The sequence below is a fragment of the Triturus cristatus genome, chromosome 10 (genome assembly GCF_964204655.1).
Source record: "Triturus cristatus chromosome 10, aTriCri1.1, whole genome shotgun sequence".
NCBI classification, from domain to species: domain Eukaryota; kingdom Metazoa; phylum Chordata; class Amphibia; order Caudata; family Salamandridae; genus Triturus; species Triturus cristatus.
In genome coordinates this window covers 840,482,893-840,504,658 of record NC_140593.1, presented here as the reverse complement: position 1 = coordinate 840,504,658, position 21,766 = coordinate 840,482,893, and the positions used below count along the sequence as shown (strand labels likewise).

General features: G+C 42.1%; 1 protein-coding gene across 1 annotated transcript in view; it reads left to right on the top strand.

Annotated features, from left to right (window-relative positions):
- CLCN7 (Cl-/H+ antiporter 7) overlaps positions 1-21,766 on the top strand; it is a 236,207-nt gene that overhangs the window by 89,166 nt on the left and 125,275 nt on the right. The window contains exon 5 of the mRNA XM_085628470.1: positions 15,902-16,034. Within this exon, the coding sequence (XP_085484596.1) occupies positions 15,902-16,034 (133 nt within the window). The remainder of the gene's footprint in view (positions 1-15,901; positions 16,035-21,766) is intronic.

The window sequence follows — 21,766 nt, the reverse complement described above, 5'->3', positions numbered from 1 at the left end:
GTGGTTGGTGGATAAAAATACTTAAGTTGTTTAGGGAGAAATCAGCATTGTAGTTGGTGCCATCAAATGAAATTCAAGATGGAGCACTCGCTCCCCTATGGTAGATAAAACCTGAGTTTTATAGTCAAAATAGTTGAGGTACAGTACTAGAGGCATGGATTGTTTGTGCTGTAGCTATAATTGTTTCAGCACTCAAGTCAATACTATATTGGTCATGGGTGTTTGAAAAATCTCAAGCCATTGATACCCACTATGGAGATTTTACTCTTTTTTAATAGTTTAACCCCTTTCTGTGTGTTTGCTGTGATCACCGTGTCATTATTGATTAAGAAATCTTAAAATACATAGCAATTTAGTGGGAATAGGGAATTGCATATCCACAGTAAATGTTTTTATGAAATCTCCCTGCTCATTCAGCGCAAACAAGGCATAGCATTTTTTTTAATGAAATTCTGTTTTGTAAATAATCGATTACATTCTCATTATTTTTTCATTGTTTCTGCTGCTTACTTATTAGCTGACTGTTGGTGTGCTATGTCTTACCATTGACTTAATAGTTGAATACTGGTAATTTTTGGGTTGTACTCGTGTCACTTACTCTTTCCCACGTGTGTCTGCAAAGACAAATTGTGCCATGCACCTGGCCTTTATACAATTTCATGTACCTCCATGAAATTTTGTTTTTTTACTGTGAGACCATCAATATTCCTACATATTGATGCCTTAAAACAAGCTCCTCCCTAAAATCGACTCACAAGGTTTTCTTTCTAAATTAGTTATAAACATCTGTGTTGAAAGGCGTCTGTATGTATGTATGTATTGCACTTTGGATATATTGCACCTATAAAAAAAACAGCATTTGCAATGCAATAGGTCTCGCAGTTGCGTGAGCTTGAGCTATTGACATTGCAAATAACAATGCCTTTTATTTTTGTTTTCGTTTTAAAAACATAAATAAAAGGCATTGTGATTTACAGTGGCAATAGCTTAAACTTGCGTAACTGCGAGACCTATTGCATTGCAAATGATTGTTTTTTGTGTCCTCACCACCAGCTTTTTCCTTGAGATGATGGACAGAAACAAAAGGACATTATTGTCCACCCTAAATAGGGCAGGCTTTGTAATACCCTTCCTCTGATGGCCCCTACTCTATAAGGCTGTCGGATGAAGCTTTCCGGCAACTGAGCCAACGGGGTCCATCGACGGAAACCTTACGGTCCGCCCATCTCTAATTGAGTCACACAGACCTAGACGTTGGCAGGCAAAGTACTTCATCTTGTTTGCGACATACTACACTGTATGCCAAACTTTAAATGAGGCCCTTAATTTCTTAAATTCAAGGATCTCAAAGAGAGCCATTTGTTGGCCGTAAGGCATCACATTCCTGACGTGCCCTAACCAATTTTCAGATGACTCAGTGTGGCCCATTCAAAAATTCTTTATCAAGTCTCATGTCATCCCCACTAACCACAGCAAATTGTAACTGAGCAGCTAAACACTGTCCTTCATATTTGGTATTTGAAAGCTGCCCTTTTCTTATTGACACTCTAGTGTTTCCATTCTCATTCTTCTTTTGATGCCCAGATTAAGTTAGTCAGTGCATTTCTTAAGATCTTAAAACTGTACTTATGTATTTTAAGTCTTGATGGTTCTCCAGATTGATCTAAAATATGTACCAGTATCTCCACTGAACTCACCAGATCTCTCAGATGTACTAATGCATCATTTGCTGACAGTGACACAATATGGCTAGTCCCAATGACCACTATACTCTTTTATCTAAGTCTTTGCACTGTTGATTAGTGACCGTTTCAGTTGCCAGGATGAAAATCATAACAAATGATTAATTTTGACTTTGTAAATGTCTATTATAGCAAAAAGACAACATCTTCACTAAATTGCAATCTAATATTCATGGCTTTTGTTGATGTAGATTTGTATTTCCTCAACATGTTCACAGCCCTTGCGTATTATGAACTTGGTAATCAGCAGGAGTATGCCCCTATTCAGGTTGAATATAGCATTTTCTAAAGCATGTGAAACACCTTGTTAATCTTATCTTGTGTATTCTTTAAAATGCCCTCAGGTATATTTCTCTTCAGTAACCAAGCCAACAACCTGCCCCACTAGTCCCTTTCCTGATGACGCATTTGCCTAAATGTAGTATTCTGCAAGAGTTCATTCAGTAGATTTCTATAGGAGGTTTTTTTTTTTTTTTTACCACAGTCCTCCTTTAGCCTGTGTTATCAACCTATAAGGCCCACTCTTCCTGTCCAGCTTAGCCATTTCTATTTCATCAGTACGGATATGTTTCCAGATCATTTACCCTAGATTCAACTAGTGCAACAGCATAACCACGATATTATGTACTTTCCATTCTACCCCTCTAATGAAACCTGTTCCCTCACTACTTTCAAAGTAATGTTAAATGTAATCTCCTATGTCATTAGTGAATATCTGGTCTTGTAGAACTGATGGATACAGTCCCCAATTAGGGATCCTGGGCCTGTATTACCAGTTCTATTAAACCTGCAAGGGAGGGTGATTTGTTGAAATCCTTTCTCAGTATTGCATTTCAGACAGATGACATTCCCATTTTAGATAACATAACAAAATCCTCTTTTTAAAAAGTATCATCAATTGGTGTTCAGCTGGCCTCTGTCACACTCCTACCAGGCTCTACTAGGTCTGATTCAGTCTTTTCGTGGCTTGAACATGGGGATATCCTTTTTAGTGCACCATTCAGTACACAATGACATTTGTCCATCCAGAATGAACATAGCAGGATTCAAATATTGTGCTGTGAGGAGCCTCAGTTTTATGAAAAACTCAAGATAGTCCTTATTGGAAATGTAGACTCTTAACAATAATTGACTCTTTCATTGATCTGTCCACACAATAAGAGGCATCTTCCCTTAACATCAGATAGCCTTTTGTTTTAAAATACAGCAGGTAGTACAGCAGGGCTACTCAGATCCCAACTCCTTTAGAATATGGTCTTTAGCCTTCATGGTAAAAAGGGCCAATCTGTTTTAGTGCACCTTATCCACTTTTCCTGCTACTAGGTTTGTGTCTTGGAGACAGGCTGTGTGTACACTGTGTCTGCAGAGATATGCACCACAAGTGTTTAACTTAAATATCAGGTCTCCTGATGTTCCATGTTAACATTAGTAATGTGTCATTCCTGACAGTGAAATATTTACCCAGCTTCCCAATCCCACCTTTTGGTTTGGTCTCTTCAGTAACACATCCTTCTCGAAGTAGGGCATCTTAATCTTATAACAAGTTGAATCTGGAACTTTGGCAGTGGGGGCTCAAGTATCCATGCCCAAGTTATGTATCCCGAAGCCAGGCATGGGTCCCATGCCATACATAGGCTCAAGTAGATGCTGCCATGTCATAGTACAAAATATATTAGATACAACTATAAACAAACCCAAACATAAATGTTTAGTCCTGTTGTGCTTTAGCTGCCCCTGTCCTTTAACAACCACAGACCTGTCTGGCAGTAAGACCTGATATAGCTCCTACCACTCTGTTCAGTTTGGAGGGATTTACATGGGGAGGTACAGCCATGGGCCTTCACTCATTTTTATCACTTGATGGTAACCCTCTAGGTCTGCACCATTGCCCTCCAACCTTCATTCAGGTTGCAGTATTACCATTCTTCATCAATAGTTTTAGACAGTGTATTTCCTTTCTTTTTCAAAGGCTCAGTTTCCCATTCAAATTCTTCCAACTCCTCTATAGGGCATCTCTGCTTAGTGTCTTCCTCCACCCTCTCTCTGTTTGATGGTCTCCAACATAAGGGATTAATTTACCTATTTAATACATATCCAATATTTCCTGTCCCAGGCCTGTTTTGCCAACATAAAAAAAATAGTGCTCTGCTTTCATGAATGACTTTCAGTTTGTCTGGGAAGAATATTAAGTACTTAAAATTCTTTTCCCAGCACCTATTCCTGGCAGCTTCAATTGTTTTCCTCAACTGTTTTTTATGAACTTCCTGGGACAGGATTCTAGTAATAAATTCCACGAGTTATCAGGGTATGTGTGAAAAGGTTTTGTTGACTCAATCCAATGGCTATGGCTCTCCATAATTTAGATTGAAGGTTTTTTTCTGAGCAAGTCTGTACATGCATCTGTCAATTCCTCAGTGTTCATCATAAGTTATTACATCCGAAGCTCTCTTGAATATCCCCTCTGGACCTTACACCACTTCCATTCTGCGCTTCCAATGCATCCAGCAGCACTAACCAATGTTACAATTGAACTTGTGAAGGAGTACAATTTCAGTCCCTGTGCTGAGTTTGTGTTGTGAGAGCTCCTAAGCTAGATTCCACACTTTTTCCAGCATTAAAACATTCATAGATTCACATGTTTGAATCATTCCCCTTCAGGTGAGCATCTCATGCTAAACTTACAATAGCTGTATGAAATCATACCACGCCTGGGAGGTCTTAAACTAGTGTCCCCTCCTCATTGAAAAGCTGAAGATCCGTTGAAAAGCTGTAGAAGAGAGTATCAAAAGACAGTGCACTTTGCCATTAGAAAAACATATCCAAGTTAAAATGGAGTTAAAACTTGGACCTTATATACTGGAAGTAATCAAATATCTAGTATGCCAGCCTACTACACAGATTATTTTGTCAGTGCGTCAACGCGTTTCAATGGTATTTTCCAGATAAAACCCATCTTTATCAAGACTATAAATATTACTCAGAAGATGTACATGAAGAGAATCTGTGACTAAAAAATGAAATTACTACACAACATTAATGCATCAGGCAATATTCCTACAGATATGCAATAAGGAAGAGGGAAAAGAAAAAAGAAATCATCTTAATGTTACAGGCCCATTTCCTCTATTAAAAAAACCCACAAATTTTAACATACATATGTAATTTCATGTTTTTTAATCGCAGATTCTCTTCGTGTATATCTTCCGAGAGAAATATTCACAGTCTTGATAAAGATGGTTTAATCTGGAAAATACCATCGAAGCGCGTCGATGCACTGACAACATAATCCGTGTAGTAGGCTGGCATACTAGATATTTGATTAGTTCCAGTATATCGGGTCCCAGCTTTAATGCCATTTTAACATGGATAAGTTTTTCTTATGAGAAAGTGTCCTGTCTTTTGATACACTCTTCTTTTCTCTTTCTATCTTTTTTTATCTTTGATCTATCTTGTGATGATTTGTGCTGCTTTACATTAAGTATTTATGTGTAAGAAATACATGTGATCAAACGTTTCATGTTTTTAACTTGACAAACTTGTTTTAATGATTTTAATAAATTGATATATAATATTTTCTTTACCACATTTGTGTGTTGGCACATTGCTTTTGAGGTAATAATTGAGTTCCCCCCTGTTGAGTCTGTTTTGAGTTTTAAGGGGCATAGTGGCTGTATGAGAAAGAGTTGCATTATTGGTCAACCAAAGGACAGTGCTGTTTTTTGATTTCTTTATAGAACCCTAGTCTTTTGGTCTTCAAAGGGTCCCTCTCTACTTTTTGGAATTTTCAGAGATTATCTCCCTCATTACGGCAATATCCTGTGCAGTGTCTCACCAAAGAAGTTATGAGAATTCAGATGTCCATGTTGATGTAACTGCTCAAAGTACATTCACAGCCATGATTCGTTTAATGCTGTACATTGCAAAACTTTAATAAACAAATTAAAAAATATATTTTTGCCATAGTACCGATCCCCAAGTAAGAATCCACCTCCATAGCCAAAGCTGCTTGAAATTGAGCCTGAAGAAGTCAGACCCTGATCAGTTTGGTGCAGCCAGCTCAAGGTGAAATGGCAAGACATGGAGGAAGAACAAGTTATTCATCACAGCATAATATGGACCCGCCATCACAACATTATCAACCTCCCAATCCATGATTTAGGGAGGAGAAATTTCCGGGGAACCGGTCTATTATGATCACAGCAGTGGTCCTTAGGAGGGAGACTTAAGAAGAATACAATCAACTACTAATAATGTAGGTGCCAGAAGACCTGTTAAAGAACACATAATGGTGGGTTAGTATGCTCATTTGCCTACTGAACCATTTTCCAGGGCTTCGCATGGCGTTCCCTCTCAAAATAGTCCTGCTCCACCACTAGAGATTTCAAAACCTCAACCAGAACCTCCACAGCCAGCAGAAAAGATACCACAGGAACCCATGACACTGAGACCCCAACTTCCTTTCAAGATAAATTCAGAGGACTAGATTGGATAATCAGTACTGAGATGACTTTGAAGAAGGGCAACTTCCTAAAGGTTCAAGACCTTGCAGAAGCGAGTGGTATCAGTATATACTTCTGATGACAAGCCCAGCCACACCTTCACTGATTTATACGCCACTGGATGGCATAGATTCAGCTTCCAAACGATTGAACTGTGAACAAGCAAGAAAACCGATGCATTCCTTTTTTGTGTGTGTAAATGTTTGCATTAAAATTTACAGCACTACTCAACAAACCAATGTGTATAAGAACATATTTTCAGACTTAAAGCAAAGACAAGTCAGCGAAAATCTGATTACATGTTCTAATAATGGTACAGTGAGCAACAAGAATAACATCACACCCAGAAGAAGGAAGATGCACCAGAATATGAGGGCTAGAAGAGACCGCAAGAATGGGACATATAAACAATAAGAGCAGCCTGTTCAGACCATCCCCCCCGTATGCACACAATTCACACATCCCAGTATCTCCCACTCACAGCAGGGGTGGAAATACAGAGCATGGGAACAAAGACGAGCAAATGCCCCTACAGAGAGCCAGCCGGGGCCGTGCTCAACTGCCATCATTCGAGCCCGACACAGAACCTTCAGGAGGGTGTCATCTACAAATACCCATCCCCCACGTTTCACACGCGTGCAAGCTAACAAAATGGCATCCCATGCTGGTAGTAACGGTACCCTTCTAACCTCCCTAGTCTCCTCTAGGCTGATCGCGCCCCTCTCGCAGTTCGCCCACTTTTTCAAGTCCAGCCACTATGGTAGACATCAGGATCCCGAACAGACTTCCAACTCATGGTCAATTGCCTGCCGGCAAAGATCAAGGCCAGATCCAGAAACCTTCCTGGCCGCCGAATAGTCATGCAAGCACAGTGAGGGACCGAGAGGGAAGTCTCTATCCATGGTTCCCTGCGCCACCTGGAGGACTGTCATCCAATAGGGTGTTAAAAGCAAGCAAGAACAGGCCAAGTGGAAAAAATCCTAATCTTCAACAGCGCAGCTGGGGCATTCCGAGGTCGCAGTTGAGAACATGGCATGGGGTCAAAAAGGCCCGATGTAAGTAGAGTAAGTGAATGCGTTTGAAGCAGGCATTTCTAGATACCCTAAAACTACTTTCGAGCATTTTCCTGCAAGAGTAATCAGAGAGAGGCATCCTGAACTTAGTCTTCCCAGCGTAACTGGAGTGTCGCGAGTGTCTGCTGCATCCGCTCCAACAAAGTCATGTAAAGCAATGTGACCACCTTCGTTAAACCCACGTTAAGGAAGAGATGGTGCAAGTAGTCATGTTTTGTAGGTTCTGTGAAGTTTGCATCCCACCACTCCTGTATCTTGCACATCAGGGCAACATGAAGCAGGAAATGGCCTGCCGGGATGATATGAGACTCCCGGAGATCTGAATATGGACACATTTCACCCCCGCAAAAAGTTCACCCAGAACGTCAATCCCCGCAGCTGGCCACTCGCGTAGACCCGACCAGACCCCCAGGCGCCTCCAACACCTAATCGCCAAAAGAGGAAGCTCACAGTGGTATGAGGTCGGCATACAAGCGTGCAGTGCTAATCAGGAAATTTGAGGTCGGTACTCTGAAAGCATGCGTTGGTCTCAGTAGAAAACCTAGTGGGTAATCCTTGTTAGGAGACCACACTCTGCAGTCCCCACGCCCTTTCAGAGAAAGGCCGCCAGCGTGCACTTAATGCAGCTGGGCCGCAAAGTTGTTTTATTCCAAGTAGGGAGCAGCTAGGCCCCTCTCAGCCATGGGTTAACGCAACTTCCTGAGCGCAACCTGGCGACATGAAGTGCCCCATAAAAGCCAGAGCAGCAGATCATCTAGCTCCCGAAAGAATCTTTTGGGCAATTGCAGCCGAAGTGCTGCAAACCGATAAAGTAGGCTCAGTAATATGATCATTTTGGTTATGGCTACCCGGCCTTTGACCGACAGAGGCGATGTGGTCCAGAAGGCAACGGTTCAACACAGCCCAGTCAATGCACGCCCGAAGCTTCCCTCATACAGCAGGTCCGGGGAGTGGTAAACGGCCACTTCAGGGTACCACACTGTATCTCACTCCCATTGCAATGTTAGAAACAAAGGGATAGGACCTTACTCACAGGCATCTCCCTTCAGGGTATAGATGCATGACTTGTCCCAGTTGACCGTAAGGCCAGATTGAGCCCCGAAGTGCAATAATGCCACTGGTGCCCCCATGAGGTCGGTGTCCCTCCCCCTAAGATACAGTAACATGTCAACCGCATAAAGAGAGATCTATGTATATGCAGTTAGAGACCATGAAAACCGATGCATTCCTATATGAATTTTGGGAATTGGCCATAAAATCTTTCAAAACCATATAAATGTAGATTTACCACTGGTAAGAAGGATTAAAATGAATGCCAATACAGGCAACAGTAATTCAAGGCTTGACAAAGCATATAAGTTGCCTAACAATAACTCAAGGCAGACTCTCTGGTAATGTAGGCAGCCCAGAGGATGTCAAGAAACCAAGTTACTCCATGCACAGCTTCTGCAGACACAGATGGTCATAGAATGGATGTCTTTGGAAAGAGGGTATCTTTAAAGGCAGCCTCATCGATCAGAATGTAATCTTAGGGAGATGCATTCAACAGATGTGGCCTGATATCAATCTTTACTTTTATCTCTTGCTAAAAGACAAAAACCAAGAGGCCGAGGCAAAGAGAACTTCAATAGTTACCATTGACTGCAGTGGATGTTGGCAATCTTGAATTACACCAGCTCGCTGGCTGTTGTAAATTGTAGGCAAGACTGACTCGGAGCGACTTGCTTTAGACCTGAAGTTCAAAATCGAATATTGGATATATCCTTTGATGTACAGTTGTTATTTGGGAAACATGTTGATAATGTACTTAGCCGGACACACATCGATCCCTTGGTGCCTCATAGCAATGACTTTCCCAGCCATTTCAAAGTGCTAGGGAAAGGACCAAAGCGGTACAAAAGGGGGTGGTGATGGACGGAGCATCAGAACCAATCAAACACTCAAACCCAGTCAAGAGATCTGGGTTTAATCCATCACTGTTCTTTAGCCCACTCTGCCACCCCAGTTCAGACATGGCCATATGCAAATCAGTCTGACCCTGTGCCTCATGGGAACAGTCCAGTCCGAACTGCCAAGCCATGCCTTCCCTGGACCGGAAACAAGCTTCCTAGGACCGGTTTCTGGCATTTCAGCCGTCTTCAGCCAGGCTTGCTTGAATCCAGTGGCAAAGTGAGGAAGGGACTCACGTCTGAGCATACCCTGCCAACTTATGGCGAACAAAGCGGTACAAAAAGGGGTGGTGATGGACGGAGCATCAGAACCAATCAAACACTCAAACCCAGTCAAGAGATCTGGGTTTAATCCATCACTGTTCTTTAGCCCACTCTGCCACCCCAGTTCAGACATGGCCATATGCAAATCAGTCTGACCCTGTGCCTCATGGGAACAGTCCAGTCCGAACTGCCAAGCCATGCCTTCCCTGGACCGGAAACAAGCTTCCTAGGACCGGTTTCTGGCATTTCAGCCGTCTTCAGCCAGGCTTGCTTGAATCCAGTGGCAAAGTGAGGAAGGGACTCACGTCTGAGCATACCCTGCCAACTTATGGCGAACAAAGCGGTACAAAAAGGGGTGGTGATGGACGGAGCATCAGAACCAATCAAACACTCACACCCAGTCAAGAGATCTGGGTTTAATCCATCACTGTTCTTTAGCCCACTCTGCCACCCCAGTTCAGACATGGCCATATGCAAATCAGTCTGACCCTGTGCCTCATGGGAACAGTCCAGTCCGAACTGCCAAGCCATGCCTTCCCTGGACCGGAAACAAGCTTCCTAGGACCGGTTTCTGGCATTTCAGCCGTCTTCAGCCAGGCTTGCTTGAATCCAGTGGCAAAGTGAGCAAGGGACTCAACGTCTGAGCATACCCTGCCAACTTATGGCGAACAAAGCGGTACAAAAGGGGGTGGTGATGGACAGAGCATCAGAACCAATCAAACACTCACACCCAGTCAAGAGATCTGGGTTTAATCCATCACCGTTCTTTAGCCCACTCTGCCACCCCAGTTCAGACATGGCCATATGCAAATCAGTCTGACCCTGTGCCTCATGGGAACAGTCCAGTCCGAACTGCCAAGCCATGCCTTCCCTGGACCGGAAACAAGCTTCCTAGTACGGGTTTCTGGCATTTCAGCCGTCTTCAGCCAGGCTTGCTTGAATCCAGTGGCATAGTGAGCAAGGGACTCAACGTCTTGAGCATACCGTGCCAACTTATAGCGAACAAAGCGGTACAAAAGGGGGTGGTGATGGACGGAGCATCAGAACCAATCAAACACTCACACCCAGTCAAGACTGATTTGCATATGGCTGGGTTCAAACTGGAACGGCATGGTGAGCAAAAAAGATGGATTTAGGCCCAGATCTCTGTACTGGGGTGAATGTATGACATTGTTCTGCATTCTGTCCATCAACTGTTGCTTTTGCATTTGTCACCCTGAGTGAGAAGGGTATGCCCAGACGTGGGTCCCGTGCTCTCCATGCCACTGGAATCAAGCTATCCTGGCTGAAGAGGCGTGAAACCCCGAAACCGGTCCTAGGATGCTTGTTTCCAGTCCAGGGAGGACTTGGCTTGGCAGTTCGGGCTGGACTGTTCCCATGAGGCACAGGGTCAAGACTGATTTGCATATGGGTGGGTTCAAACTGGAACGGCATGTTGAGCAAAAAACGATGGATTTAGGCCCAGATCTCTGTACTGGGGTGAATGTATGACATTGTTCTGCATTCTGTCCATCAACTGTTGCTTTTGCAGGGAAAGGACCAAGGCGTATTGCTAAGCATACCAAAATTATCTTGACTAACCTTATCAACCAGAACTTTTACAATACAATGAGTAGTATTTTGGGCTGCATCAACAGCATGCATATAAAAATGCATTAGCGGCAGCCTATAACAAACCCCAGACCAGAGTTAGAGGTGTCAGTCACTCGAAGTCACAGGGGATGGGACGTCTTCACGGACTTCTCCCTCAACTCAGTACCAGGGGAAGGATATCAGCCTTAAGTTCGATGACACCATAGGTGGAAGGAACTCGGCCTTATAGCTTGCTTAGCCTCCACACCGGCCCCAACAGCGCTAAGGATGCCTGTCTTCACCCTGGGGGTGCCCAGGAGTGGACACTTCACAGAGAAAGCCAGGAGGGGTTCCACAGCGGTATGAGTATCAGCGTCAGGAAATTGCAAAGGCGACACCGCAAGGTAGCCGTCTGGTGACAGTGCGCTCTATAAGTACCTTGACATTTACATTTACATTTTACATTTACATTTAGTTAGGACACACTCTGAGGTTTGTTCAGTGTCCTCTGCAAACTCTTTTGCCCTAGTTGAAATTCAAACTTCTGCGTTTGCTAAAGGCCAAAACCTTATCATAGAACAGAGAGGAGGGATTAGCCTAGTTCAGAAAAGTTATCAGAAGGTAGGCTTCTATTCCCAGCGTTTTCAAATCAAAAAGAAAAGGCCAGTAGAAAGGAGACCTATTAGGTCCACTTCTTGAGAAAAAGGTGTTCTTCATAGTTCTCCTGCAGGATTTATTGCAGCTGCTGAAGGAAAAATAATGTTTGGCTTCTTTACATCTCCAACACTTTTTGACATACCCCTTCTCTGCACCAGAACTTTCTAAGTTTTAAGGAAGCCTGTTGCCAATTTTAATCCAAGTTCTCCCTTTTGGTCTCAACTGCAGTCAGAAAATATTCCACCAGTACCTGCCCATCTTTGATGTCTGGGATATCTAGAACACCAATACCGCAATGACTGGTTGGGCAAGGACGCTTCCATCAATGCCACAAAAAAGTCGGTGACGGCAGGGCTGACAAAAATGCTTAAACCAGCCTTGCGCTCCTAATCTCCCCGCACTCTCATCCTCTCTCTTTCCATCCAATATCTTTCTCCTTCTTTACTCCTTTTCTGATCGCTTTCTCTCTACCCACTCTTTTTCTCGAAGCCTCCCTGTTCCTGCTGCAATTAATCTTGGGGTCGAGGTGGGGGGATAGGGAAAATGACAGAGGCACAAGCAGGGGTCCTGGACTTTCAAAACCGTTTTCCAGTTGGTACAGCCTACCGGGAAATGCCTGATGGAATAAAAAGCCAGTTCTGTCCTCAGCGGAGGCCTGTACCCATTTATTCAGGAGGCTGCGTCCAACTCTTAACCAAGAAAAATCATCCCTTCGTCAGAAACACACAATCCATTTCTTAGGTGCGAGGCCATACACTAAAGAATAGAGGGTGTACCCCTCACAGAAAAGACAAACTACCCTAGCTGCACTAGCAAGCCAAATCCAAAACCGACCAATTTTCGAAGTGCACCTTCTGCAGCAGCTGCTGTGCATTATGTTGTCCCATGTCTCATTCCCTTTTGCCAGCAAACCCTACAGCCAATACAGGAAGAACTAGATACGAAATCTGCACAAATATCAGGCTCCTTCGACATCTGTGTTCAGGTTACACTGAAAATAAAAAATACTCGTCTTGTGAATTTCTGCTAAGAACAGCGGTGTGGGTCTTCATTCATCTACCTCAAATCATAGTAGGGTTAAGCAATGGGAGCCTATGTTAAGGAGCTAATAGCTAGAGGGCTGTTGTGTACTCTGGAGGTGAACCTACAAAGCAACGTGCTGGAACCCAGGGCTATCAAAAGACAGATGAAAACTTACTTATTCTGGACAAGTCGCCTGACGTTGATGTTATACTTCAAGAAGTAGGCCGACATTAGTCTCAAATATTATCAACCGGGCTCAACATCTCTGATATTAGCCCATATGACACAAGATTTGTTTTTAAGGCAAAAACCTTGGCAGAACAGGTAACAACCAAGCAGATTACTACAGTTGCACAACTCAAGGTTTTCCATGAATAGGAGATCAACAACACCTTTTGAGGCAAGTGTTCAGTGCATGGGAGAAGCCAATGCTTGACCTGCTTCGATATTACCAAACAAGAAATGCCACTTATGCTCAAGCATGTAAATACAAGTAGGATTGTGGGGGAATGCCTTTTGTTAGTATGATCAAGGACTTATGCACATGCTTCTCCACCTTTCCTGTTAATTCCATGGGTCATCGTGAAGCTATATTTAGAACCATGCCAGACGATTCTAATCCCTCAGACTTGGCCTCGATAATACTAGTTCACGAACTGCTTCATCTAGAAGAAATTCCACTGGGTTTGCAGATGAACCTACTCTTCAGAAGCTAAGGGCATCATCATTACTGTGATCCGTAATTGTGTTGGCTTGTTTTCTGGATTCATTGAATTCTTTCTTGTAGACATTCACGCAGACTGTAAAGAAACTCTTGTGTATGCCAGGGTGCTATCCACTAACATAACAAGACAGCTAAATGCAAGAGATTCTGCATTTGCCTTACCCAGTAGTTCAGGCACACATTAATCAAAGTTCGCCTCGTAGCCATTTCAAGGTACCTCCGTTCTCTGACATGTCCTTCTTTATCGTCTCACAGGATCGTCCAGGAATTTGTAAAGTGCTTTTCAGAGCCTTCCTTTTGTCAAGGAATCCACCAAGAAGTCCAAAACACAATACAGTGTTATCACAACTAATGAATAATTTTAACTAATACACAGGGCTAGTCTCGTATTCCTCTCCTGGAGAACAGTGCTAATACTGGCTCTTCCTTCATCCAGGAGGGTAAGTGAAATACAGGAATTTACAATCCCTTTTTGCAATTCACAAACAAAAAGGTCACAGTGCGCACAATTCCACGGTTCATACCGAAAATTCCTACCGACTTCCTCCTCAATGAAGTGATAGTACTCAAAGATTTACCCAAGCATTATTTAGATGCAGCAGAGAGAGCTTTCCACGCTTTTGATCTGCCCAAATGCCTAAAATTAGATGTGGTCAGGACAAAAGAGTTCTGAATTTCTGATCCATTACTATAAGCATTCTCTTACCAAGGAAGGATTATCCCTTGGAAAGCAAGGACTCTCAAGATGGGTAGAGGCAGCTGTCCCCTCGTGCCACAGAAAAGTGGCAAAATCATAGCACATTTCACAAGACTTCGTTATCTTCACTGCCTCGCTACTCTTGAATGTCCATTATGGATATCCACCGCACAGATACATAGAGAAATCAACACACCTTCACTCAGCACTGCTGCTTGGATGCAGTTGCAGACAGATGGAATGGTGGCACAAGCAGCAGTTTGCAATCTCTACAGATATTGTGGGCATTCCTGTTCATATCCCTTTTCTCCAGTATTGGTGTACTCAGTCAGTGATTCCCAAACCTTTTAGAACCATAAGCCAATTTTTAGAATGACAAACATTTGCGACCTACCCAACTATAGTTGACATAAGGCAGGTGATTTGTTTAATGTAACTAAATCATTGTGTGGTACTGCACTGTCATTACAGATAGCACATTTTTCAGCAAAATGAACATAAATTTTATACAGACGTACAGTTTGATAAAACTATATTGCACGCAAATGGTAATCCGTGGAATTTGGGTTTCAGTGATCATTTATCATTTGGGCATCACCAAGTAAAGTGTCTTTCTGTATGTTTTGATCATAATAAAATACAAACGTGCTTCATTTTTGCTTTCCTAACTGCTAAATGTGTTCAGTTCATGTACAGATATTTACATTTTGTTGTGTGTTACAAAAAAATACATCTTACATACTTTCCTTTCACACTCCTTACCCCAGCAAGATTGTCACACAATTCACTTTTCTTTCTCTGCAATGTAAGAGAAGATTGTAAACACCAATCCCCTTGTTAAAAAAATGTAATAATAAGCAGCAATTGATCAGGAAACTAGTGTGATATTTGACCTCCATCTCTGAAGTGCAGCTAATGTGCTAAAATAAATACAGTATGTAATGGCACCTTAATTATTGCTTCGACCTGTGCAACCCACCAAAAATTGATTGGTGGGTCGCGACCCACAATTTGGGAAACACTGTTCTAAGGTATACTAAGTTGTGCTGACTGCTATTTTGGTTCAAATATTCTAAGCTATGGAAGATTCAATGCTATAGAAGAAAACGTCACTTGCCTGTAATTTTTAATCCTTCAGTATAAGTAGGTTTCATAGATGCACATGCAGCTGTCCCTTCTCCCTGAATAGAAGCGCACCTCCAGTTATTTGCTCTTTCCACACGCCTGCTGGAAAAAGATGACCTCTGGGAGGTGGTGGACTTGTGGATACTTTTACCCCATTGGCTGACTTTGGGCTTTCTTCAGTGAGATGAGTGTGCTATTCGAACAACACAAATTTAAGGTCTTCCAGGCTTGTTATAATTTCATACTGCTAAGTTTACTGTGGGACTCCTTCCCGTGTAACAGGAAAATATTTAAGCCTGTGAGTCCTTCTAATATAGCAGCGCTGGTAGACTGTAGTTATGGGTAAATAGGGGTTTTCTTCACCTTGCTAACTGTACAGTATTTACAAAAACTGCTTTGTTTGCATGGGTCTCAAGTACTTCTGACTTCTTCGTTTACCTCTTGCGATCTACTGTTTGATTGAAACCCCACATGGAATAAATAACAATGCTCTCCTAAATGGTATTATTTGCCTTTTAAAAAAAAAAAAAAAAAATCTTTATCAACGATGTTTCATTTTCTCCCACTTCACTGCAGAGATTCCGAACGGTGGAAATCCAGCGCTGGGTCATCTGTGGCTTCATTGGAATTTTTACAGGAGTCATCGCTTGCTTTATCAACATCGTGGTGGAGCAACTGGCTGGTATCAAGTACTGGGTTGTGAAAGAAAGTATCCTTGAAAAACATGGATTATATCTAGGTGTAAAACCAAACATTTCTCTCTTACTTGCCAAAGAAGGATTTTATACAAATGCTAGATCCCTTCCCTAATGAGTGGTGCTGAAGATCCATCCAATCAAGTAAGCAGCAGTAACAAATCTTTGACATACAGCAATGTAAAGTAAAAGGGATCTTTTGTTAGTCAATTGAACGAGGCCCAATCGTAACCCTCTTTCTTTTATAAGAACATAGAACTGTTCTTATAGTGTAGTAGGACTGCTTTGTGGACAGAAATCCTGTGACTAGCAAAACTGCAAGCTGTGCAGCTGTGACAGTTTGGGTCTCAATGTACAAAAGGTGCATCATGATTGAAAATGTCCTTCTGGCTCCGAATGTGCACTTTGTGACTCGGAATGCGATGGAGGCGTGAAAGGGGGCCTTCCCGAGACCACAATTCAGCAATGATTTGCAACCACAGTTTGAATCAAAAACCATTGGTTGGGTACAGATTCCAGAAAGCAGGTGATGATATTCACAAAGTGAAAACTGTCCTTGAGAGAGCTTCACTTTGTGAATGAGGGCATTGGGGAGAGAAAAATGCGCATTTTCTTTTCTGATTACAGTCCATGACCCCTAAAGGCTCATACCTACAACAAAAACCATCATTGGCAAAGCCAATAGGTCTCGCCTGTGCAAGATTTATTGGCTTGGTTAATGTTTGTTTTTTTGCCATGTGGTACAGCAGCCAAGCAGTTCTACAATATGGTTAAGAACAGATTGACTATGCCAAGTAAGTCTTCTATTTGGATTTTCAATCTTTTTAAGACAACGTCATTAAAAGTAAAAAAAAAAAAATAAGTGCTTTGATGCAGCCAGTATTGCCTGCGTCATAGCCTCTTTCTTTCTTCTTTTTAACTCATTCCTCTGAGTTTTGAAATGCTGCTCTCATCAACCCCACTGCCTTTAATTTTGTACTTATCCTCTGTTTATTGTTCTCTATGAAGCACATTACAGCACTGTGTCGGTGTGTCCCCATGACCTAGCCAGCAATTATTCCTGGCTGCAGGCCTTTTTGTAATTTCAATCAGATGTAAATCTGCTTTACTCCACATCCTCATGGTTGTAGAAGCAGCTTCCGTTTTATAACAATGCAAAATCGTTGATGTCTCAAAATAGTACTAGATGGTGTTTATTATAATCGTCACCACCATGACCTGCTTACATCTGACTTACCGAGCTCACCAGGCCCAATACAGTATTAGCTTTCAAAATGTGAGTTGACTTTATGGCACAACCCGGAGGTTAACATTATGCTACATCCTTTAATGCCACTACTCACAGCAGCACCTTTAAAGAAATTAGAGCACAAGAATTCCAACACAATAAAAACACAGAACCCCCCCCCCCCCCCCCCCCAACCCATGTCTTTCTTTTTTGCTGCTGCTGCAGATAAGTACTTGTGTAGGGAGAGCTTGGGATAAAATCAAGAGTTGATAATAGAGTCGGATGCTTGTTTAGATGGTTGGGGTGCTCGGTGTGGTGCAGTTTCAACTAGAGGTCTTTGGACAGAGGAGAAGATGATGCATATAAATTGACTGGAGTTGCCAGCAGGATCTTTTGTGATAAAATGTTTTACATAGAGCATGGTGAAATGTTCAGTGCTCCTGCGGATAGACAATGTGTCCACGGTTCAGTCTGTAAACAAACCAGGGGACCCGAAATCAAAGCATTTGGCAGATTTATCAAAGGTTATTTGGGAATATTGTCTGAAGAGAAGGGTTTGTGTTCGAGCAGAACACATCCTAGGTTTGAGCAATGTGGTGGCAGATTGATTTTCTCGAAATTTCAAGGATACAATCGATTGGAACAGGGTGGTTTTCTTACAGGTAGAGAGAATCTGGAGGCCATATGGTCTGGATCTGTTTGTGAACAGACTTAATTATCAGGAAAAAAGTATTTCAGCTGTCGTCCGGATTCAGAGTCTTCAGGGATAGACGTTTTCTGGCAGGATAGGAGAGGTATCAGTCCTTATGCGTATCCTCCTTTCTCAATGGTTGCTTGTGTGCCAATGATGGTTTGCAAATGGAAGGAGACCGCGGTGGTGATAACTCCACTTTGGAGAGCACAGGTGTGGTACCCTGTTCTGCTGGAATTGTCAATGGATTTTCCCATTCTGTTTCCAAGGTTTACTGAACTCCTGCAGGGGGGGGGTGTACGATTTGATTGTCACAGTCTAATTGAGGTTGGTGCCATGGAGAATTTCAGGAGAGTTTGGGAGGTACAAGGCCTTTCGCTACAAGCTTTGATACTTATTAAGGAATCCTGAGTTCCAGGAACAAGAAAAATATATAGATTGGCTTGGCAGAAATGGGTTTGCTGGTGCGTGGAGGAGTTTGATCCAGTTTTAATGTCTTCAGTGGAGGTGGTGAATTATTTATCGGAAAGGTATGAAGATGGATTGTCTTATAGGACTGTGAATGTATAAAGATTACCAATTGCTGCTAGTCATGAGTTGGTCAGTGGTCTGTTGGTGGGGCAGGATGCTCTGGCACAAAGATTAATGAGAAGCATTAGAATGGCAAAAACTCCGGTATCCAGGTATAATTCAGTTTGGGGTGATGCAAAGGCTTTAGTTATTCTTAACAGTTTGGAATCAAATGAGTTGTTGCCTTTAAGAGATTTGTCCTTGAAATTGAATTTTTTTGTGTGCTTGGTTTCATCCAGGAGAGTATCAGATGTACGTGCGTTTGATTTAGCAAGCGGAATTTTCTCCTTAGTATGTGTGTTTTTATCTGAGTAAAAGAACAAAAATTAATTGAATTTTCTTTTAATACATTTTTGGATGAAAAGGAAAATTTATGTGTGGTAAAGTGTGTGAAAGAGTATGAGGAGAGAACTTCGTCGGTCAGACCACGGGGGAATCAATAACTTATTTCTTTTAAGAAAACTTATATGCTGTGTCTTCTCCAATGCGTGTGAGATGGGTGAGAGAAGTGATGGATGTGAGTATGTTTAGAGCCCATTCAGTGAGAGGGGCAGCTGCATCTAAGGCTTTATGATGGCAGGTTCATTGCAAGACATTTGGAGATGTGCTGATTTGTCTAATAATGTGACTTTTAGAAGATTTGATTACAAACCTCTTGGAAATGTGCAGAGTTGTGTATTGGAAAAGCTTTAAACTTCGATAATGTTAGCCGTTGGGTCTTGCCATAAAATATAGATTTTCCACAGCCTGGTGGGCAGAAATTATGGATTTTAATAAAGAGACAGAGGCTAATGTCCCTCTCGTTAGCCCAACCCTGAATTAATTGTTATTTGTTTAACTTGCAGTTAGAGGGCAAGTAAAACAGATGGAGAAGATTGGTGTTAGAAACATCTTACAAAGGATTTTGTTTGGTTTTTGGAGAAATTACCTAATCAGAGACTGTTCTAAATAGACTGTGCTAAAGATTAAAATGTTTGTGTCAGTTGCAGTCGCTAAAAAAAGAAGGATGGGGTTCTGTGATATTATTGTGTTATAATTCTTGTGTTTTTTTTAAAGGAGCTGCTGTGATTAGTGGCATTAAATGTAGTTGCATCATATTAGCCTCCGTGTCTTTAATAACATCCAGATTTTGCGCTCACGAGGCTGTGGAAGGCTACATCGTTAGCATATTTCTGCAGAGTTTGCTTAGAGCATACCGTTCTGCTATAAGAGTATTTCTGTACTTGCCAGAAGATATAACCACATTTTCATTAAATCGGTCTTTAGATATGTAATCATATAAATTAATATGGTTGCTGTGACGGTGCTTCCTTCATCTTGAGCCATTAATCATTTTTAATGTATTATCTGGTGAAATACTTATTGTGTTCCAAGTAAGGAATGCAGGCATCTAAAGTATCTTTCGCAAGGGCAGAGTGGTGCCATTTCCTTATGCACTGGCTGGTGGCCTGTCAAGTAAATAGCAAGGCCTGGTGGAGACACTTGTTCATGAGAGGACTGAGCACATGATGAACTGCATTGGTCACAAAGTTGATGATAATCCGTGCCCTCTACCTCTTTCTTGTTCTTCCTCCTGCATTTCTAATGGACCGCAGATAACATGAAGAATCATCTGAGCCACTCCAGCACAATCTATCCGTGCATCTCTAGCCATAATGGTGGCTATACTGAGGAGTAGCTAGGTGGACTGAGTAAGACTAGTGTGCTTCTGAACTGCTTGTGAAGAGTAACCAAACATATTGCACAGTGTGTTAATTCAGAGGAACGACCTAGACCGATGGCACGAGCAATGGACACAGGTGACTCTCAAAGTGAACCACATGGCCCGGGACCAAGGAAATGCGTGGTTAACTTTGTGAAAATAGCGCGGTCTGCCTGTATGAGAAAGGTCCACTCTGACCAAGGGAAGATCAGACCATCAGCACTCCATGTCTTGGATGAGAGCACAGTCTGTTGTGCTAATCTCATATAATATAACATAAGAATTGGAGAAATATGATTGGCCTAATTTTTGATTGGTGAAATTACTGAAATTAAGACAGGAAAAAATGTTGTCATAGGACCGAAAAAGGAGTCCATCGCTGCTTGGTGATGACTAAAATTAAGAGCAGGGAAAGGTTTATAAGGGCTGCCTCTTGATGAAGCCTTAACAACCACCTTGCAGAGCCGTGAGGTTATTGGGGCTCGACAAACCCCATATAGTCTCTGTATACCTTTATTGGTGAAGGCTTTTAAAAGGGCATTACAATAAAATGCTGTTTGTCTCTTTTTACCTTTAATATTTAATTTTTTTGTTAGTGTTTTCATATTTTCACAGTTCTCCGATTTTTTTTTTATATGCTTTCAACACCTGAAAGAGGAAGCAACGTCAGACGAGGGTTGAAAACCTAGTAATCTGAAGAAGTGCAAATCCACTTATTAAATTGTATTAGTGGTTTAAATGAAAATAAAGCAACAATTACGTTTCGCCATTTTGCTGTGTATAGAATATAGCAGTCTAATAATCGCATTCAGCAAAGTGCTGTGAAGAGTAGGAAGAAAAAGATAGTGGTGAATAAAGCAGCAGGAATCGTCATGTTGGTGCTTGAATGACACTAAACTTAATCTAAACCTTTTCGTAATGCTGCAAGGCACAGTAGCCTCAGTTGTGCTGTGGAGACGTAGGCTATTTGGGCTGCTGTTTGAATCCTATGAGGATTATCTGGGCAGCTCATTCCTTTACACCCTTCCTTCCCAAGCTGCAGGTGACATTTTCTGTGGACAGTGCAACCAGGGGTGTGTGGGGCACTAGTCCTTGAAGGCTGCCTACGGGGAACTACTGCTCTGTGATATGGATGGAGAGGAGAGATGCAGTGAACAATTGGATTGCGCTGCTGGGAAGACAATATTTCCAAAACCTTCTGAGATTTAAGGACTAGATGTATGAAAAATGTTTTGCAAAAAATTGTCCCAAATTGCTCACGGACGTTTTGATATTCCATTGAGATTATGGAAACTGGCATATGTATTAAAAGGCCTGTTCACGTAATCACCATTCGATGTGGGTTGCAATCTGACCATGAAGCTGGTTGCAAATTGTGACATATTCAAAATGGTATAAAGAAAATATGGCTGCATTTTTGTTTGTAAACTTTATTTTTAAAGGTTTAAGGTCTGGCAGGGTTCCCCTAGACCACTGGCCACTTGGGTCGCGAGTGGATTACCATGGGTTTCCAGCTCATTTGAAAAAATCTGTAACCTATTGATGGTTTGCGACC